The 4,056-nt window shown below is 40.9% G+C and overlaps 1 protein-coding gene across 1 annotated transcript; it reads left to right on the top strand.

Annotated features, from left to right (window-relative positions):
• Positions 1 to 316: 316 nt before the first annotated feature.
• LOC308680008 (zona pellucida sperm-binding protein 3-like) lies at positions 317 to 3,840 on the top strand. The gene is made up of 8 exons (XM_081347889.1): positions 317 to 960; positions 1,428 to 1,546; positions 1,624 to 1,727; positions 1,819 to 1,996; positions 2,131 to 2,248; positions 2,325 to 2,407; positions 2,485 to 2,576; positions 2,649 to 3,840. Exons 1-8 carry the CDS (start codon positions 424 to 426, stop codon positions 2,717 to 2,719), a joined length of 1,302 nt encoding a protein of 433 aa, XP_081204015.1. The 5' UTR covers positions 317 to 423; the 3' UTR covers positions 2,720 to 3,840.
• Positions 3,841 to 4,056: the final 216 nt, after the last annotated feature.

Raw genomic sequence — 4,056 nt, 5'->3', positions numbered from 1 at the left:
TTTTGGAAATAGGAAAGCTTTGTTTCCAAATGCCCCAAGTAAAAAATATCCTGCCAATTTTGTAAACCTTGTAGTTTTTTTTTTTGCTTGTAGAGCTGTCACTGTAATGTTTATGAGCTCTGACAAATCAATGTCATTAGAAAAACAGATCACATATGAACAAAAAAATCAGATTTGCATTTGCCTGCCGTCTGAATATAGCCTAAGTTTCTATCATGGATGGTTAGTTTCCTAATTGCCTTTTTGGCTAGTGACATTATAGCACGTTTTCATTGGCTAATGCATAAACTCTACAGGTCCAGAGGAGAATCAAAGGTAATCAATTAAGGTCAAAGGGGTGGAGCCACCTTAATTCAAAGGTATACAAACAGGCAAAGCCAAGCAGTGGTGTGTGTTGTGGCATTTGTGTCAAAGTTTGTTAGGATGGGGTTTCTGATAGTTGTCTTAGTGATTGTTGCATTTGATCTGCATGATGTCTGGGGAAGTTTAAGGTACAGTCATAGACCAAGAAGCATGGGGCCAAAATCAGATCCAGCTTCCAGAAGTCCTGGCCTTTCTCCTCTAGGGCCCTGGAACCCTTTGCAAGTGGCTTCTCAGTATCAGAGTCCTTTGGGTCCCGACTTCAAAAGCTTTGCACAGGATCCTTTTGGCACTCAGGAGAAGCAGCTGTTGCAGGGTCCAGTGAAGCCTTTGGATTGGAGGTATCCCATTGTTCCTGAGGTGCAGCGCGAGTTGGCGGGGAACTTCCCGATGAGGCAACCCGTGACTCCCAGCAGCGTAGCGGTTCAATGCAGCGAGAACCGGGTTCTTGTAGAGGTCCAGCAGGACTTTTTCAGCAATGGTCAATTGATCCAGCCAACTGGTCTGTCTCTAGGTGGATGTCCTGTTGTTGGTCAGGATCCTGCGTCTAGAGTGCTCATCTTTGAGTATGAATTACAGGACTGCAACAGTGTGCTGATGGTAAGAACTCATAAATCTTAATGGGTTATTTTGGTGTGGCAGAAGAGAGCCAAAATCTTTCAAGGAAAGTTATTTGTCATTTGCAATAGTACTATTTATTTAAATTGTTAAATCCTGAATTTTCAAGCTACTTGCCTTTTTAATAACCCCTCAAGGGTTATTCAGGGAAACTGGTATGAAAGGAGCTTAAACCAGAACAAATCTTGTGCCGTAAGTGTTAAAGCTAGTTTTTAACCCAGGAACAGCCAATGTGTATGTCTCCAAAACATTGACAATCTCTGGCAACACTGGAGCTTCTGAGGGCAGCTGTAGTGATGTGGAGACTTGATTAATTGGTGATTTGCTCTTCAGGAATTCTACTATATTACACAGTGCACCTTCTCCCATTCATAGCATTATGAGGGCACTGTCTTGGTATATGTGATGTCTTCGGGATGACCCTCTTGGTAACCACAATCTTTTTCCAGATGAATGAGGATGAGCTTGTCTACACCTTCTCTCTTACCTACACCCCTGAGGCGCTTGCAGGTACTCCGATTACCCGGTCCGAAGGTGCAATTGTTGGTGTTCAATGCCATTATCAAAGGTAAGTGATCTCTGTGACTTTCTGCACTTTCTCGTGCAACTGGGAGACCATTTAATGGGTACTTTCATAAACCGTAGGCTTCAGAATATAAGCAGTGATGCCTTGAGGCCAGCATGGGTCCCTTATGCATCAACTGAGGCTGGTGGAGAAGTCTTGCTCTTCTCCCTGAAGATCATGATGGGTTGGTACAGGTTTTCTTTCAATAAAATTAACATTTACCCTTGCTATTGTGGTTGTGCCTAATTGTTTTTCTTTTTTCTTTTTTTTTGTAGATGATTGGTCCTATCAGAGGCCTTCATACTCCTATTTCCTGGGTGGCGTTATTAACATCGAGGCATCTGTGAAGCAGTACAATCATGTGCCTCTGCGTGTGTTTGTGGACCGCTGTGTGGCCACTCAAGTACCTGATGTGAACTCCTTTCCAAGATTTTCCTTCATTGAGAATCATGGGTAAGGTCATGGCCCTTGATGTGGTAGGACTGTTTATGTTGCTTTTTGTAACCATAGTCATGGGTAAGGTCTAGTTGCATGATGCTCTACAGTTGACATTCATGAGGTGCTTTTTTTTTTTTTTTTTTTGTCAGGTGCTTTGTGGATGCCAAAACTACAGCGTCCAGCTCCCGCTTCATGCCTCGGTCTCAGGTTGACAAGATCCAGTTCCAGCTGGAGGCGTTCATGTTCCGGGAGGGCAACAGTCCTTCTGTATGTACTATGAATATGAGTTATTCTGACTTCTCCATCTGTTTTGGTTTTGTGACTTGTCTGTCATCCCTTGCAGATCTACATAACATGTATTCTGAAGGCAACTATTGCTTCTGCACCCAGTGATGCTCAGCGCAAATCCTGTTCCTTTGCCAATGGGTACATGGGTTTTTTGGGGGGTTTATTCAAGTTGACTTTTCTGATGTTGGAGGTTTCATGTCTTTGTCTTTTTGCAGGTGGTCTGCTGCTGATGGAAATGACCAAGTTTGTGACTGCTGTGACTCAACATGTGGTCCTGATAGTGAATTTGCTGCTTCTCCCTATGGAGGTTTGTGAAGTTGTGTTTTTTTTTTTGTTTTGTTTTTTAAAGGTGCTCTAACTTGGCTTTTCTTCTCTCTAGGCATTCAGTGGGAAGGCAAGGCCTCACTTGGTCCTGTAATGGTTCAAGGGCAAAAGGGAGGTTCTCAATAAAACTGGCAAACCAATCTATGCTTGCATCTGACTTCTCATTTCACGTCATGTCTGGTTTAACATTTTAAATTGGAAGTGCCTCATTCTGCCAATGTGGTGAAACAGTCCTATTGTACATTTTGTAAGTCCCATATGGCCTGCAACCCTTTGGCTGCATTGTTATATGGGACTTGCAAAGGTTTTTCTCCATAAGGAATAAAAAAAAAGGCTGCTAGTGTAAGACCAAGTTAATTGATATACTTTTTGAAGTCATCAGTTTGTTACTTTGTTTAACTGTAAATTTCCTGGTGAAAATAATTACCCATGATGTGATGCTCTTAAGAATTCCAAATAATTCCAAAAGCGCTCTGCAAGGAACACCTTGTCTCATTAAGCACTGCAGATGCAATGAAGTTGGTCTCCCTATAATATTCCTGTGCTCTCAGTGTTTGTGCATATTGTGACACTTAATTGTTTGTAATCAGTTTCCACTGAAGTTTAATCATATTAAGCTGTAGTGGTTATACAAAACTGAACTCTTTTATTTCTGACCTGTTTTTTTTATAGTGTACATGAAACTAGTCTATCATTTGTTTGCACACATGTACTCATTAGTTGACAAGTTATCTTTGACTGCTGTCAGTTTCTTGATTGTAAAATTGTGAATGAATGTAGATATTTTAAAGCCCTCTAGTGACTTTCTAGAACTCTCATTTGCTAATGCAGTGGCTTTTCAGTCCTGGTCCAAGGGATCCACTCATCTGCACATCTTTGCTATTTTAAGACTGTCAGTCCTAATCTTAATGGAATAAAAATTAGCAAGTGTGAATATACAATTTTTTTTTTTTTTACAAATCTGTTTCAAGCTTCATTGTTTAAAATCTGATTTGAATAACATTTCTGTAAATCAGTTTAAATCTGACTGCTATGATTAGGGTTCATGTGATTTATGCAACTTTCTCATGCCACACAATGTAAACATCAGATGCTGTATTAAGAAACATGCTGAAAGTCCCTGTAGAAACAAGATTGTTGTAAAGTGCTCAATGAGCAGAAAATGACAACATAATGAAGACCTGGTTTGAGACCAGTGGCGATGACAGCATGGAATAAAGCTGTTCATACCAGCCTCCTATGATTCTGCCACGGCCTAAGAAGATGCAGTAGTCCACCGCAGTGGCTAGTACATGTAAATAAGACAACATCTGTATTGCAGACCCCTATGTTGCAGTTGTTTTTGGCGTATGCTTACCAACGCAACGTAATTTCCATAGAAATCAATGCAGATATTTCAGAAAGTGAAAGAGCGGCATGGATACACAAATCAGATCTGAATTAGTTACAATACACAATGTGGA

The sequence above is a fragment of the Scardinius erythrophthalmus genome (genome assembly GCF_964197995.2).
Source record: "Scardinius erythrophthalmus genome assembly, chromosome: 19".
Lineage (NCBI taxonomy): Eukaryota > Metazoa > Chordata > Actinopteri > Cypriniformes > Leuciscidae > Scardinius > Scardinius erythrophthalmus.
The sequence above is the reverse complement of the archived record's forward strand: the minus strand, read 5'-3'. Positions and strand labels throughout refer to the sequence as shown.

Coding starts and splice junctions, on each gene's coding strand:
- LOC308680008 (XM_081347889.1), top strand. CDS start 424: ATGGGGTTTCTGATAGTTGTCTTAGTGATTGTTGCATTTGATCTGCAT. Junction 1,728..1,818: donor CTCCCTGAAGATCATGATGG/GTTGGTACAGGT, acceptor TTTTTTTTGTAG/ATGATTGGTCCTATCAGAGG. Junction 1,997..2,130: donor TCCTTCATTGAGAATCATGG/GTAAGGTCATGG, acceptor TTTTTTTGTCAG/GTGCTTTGTGGATGCCAAAA.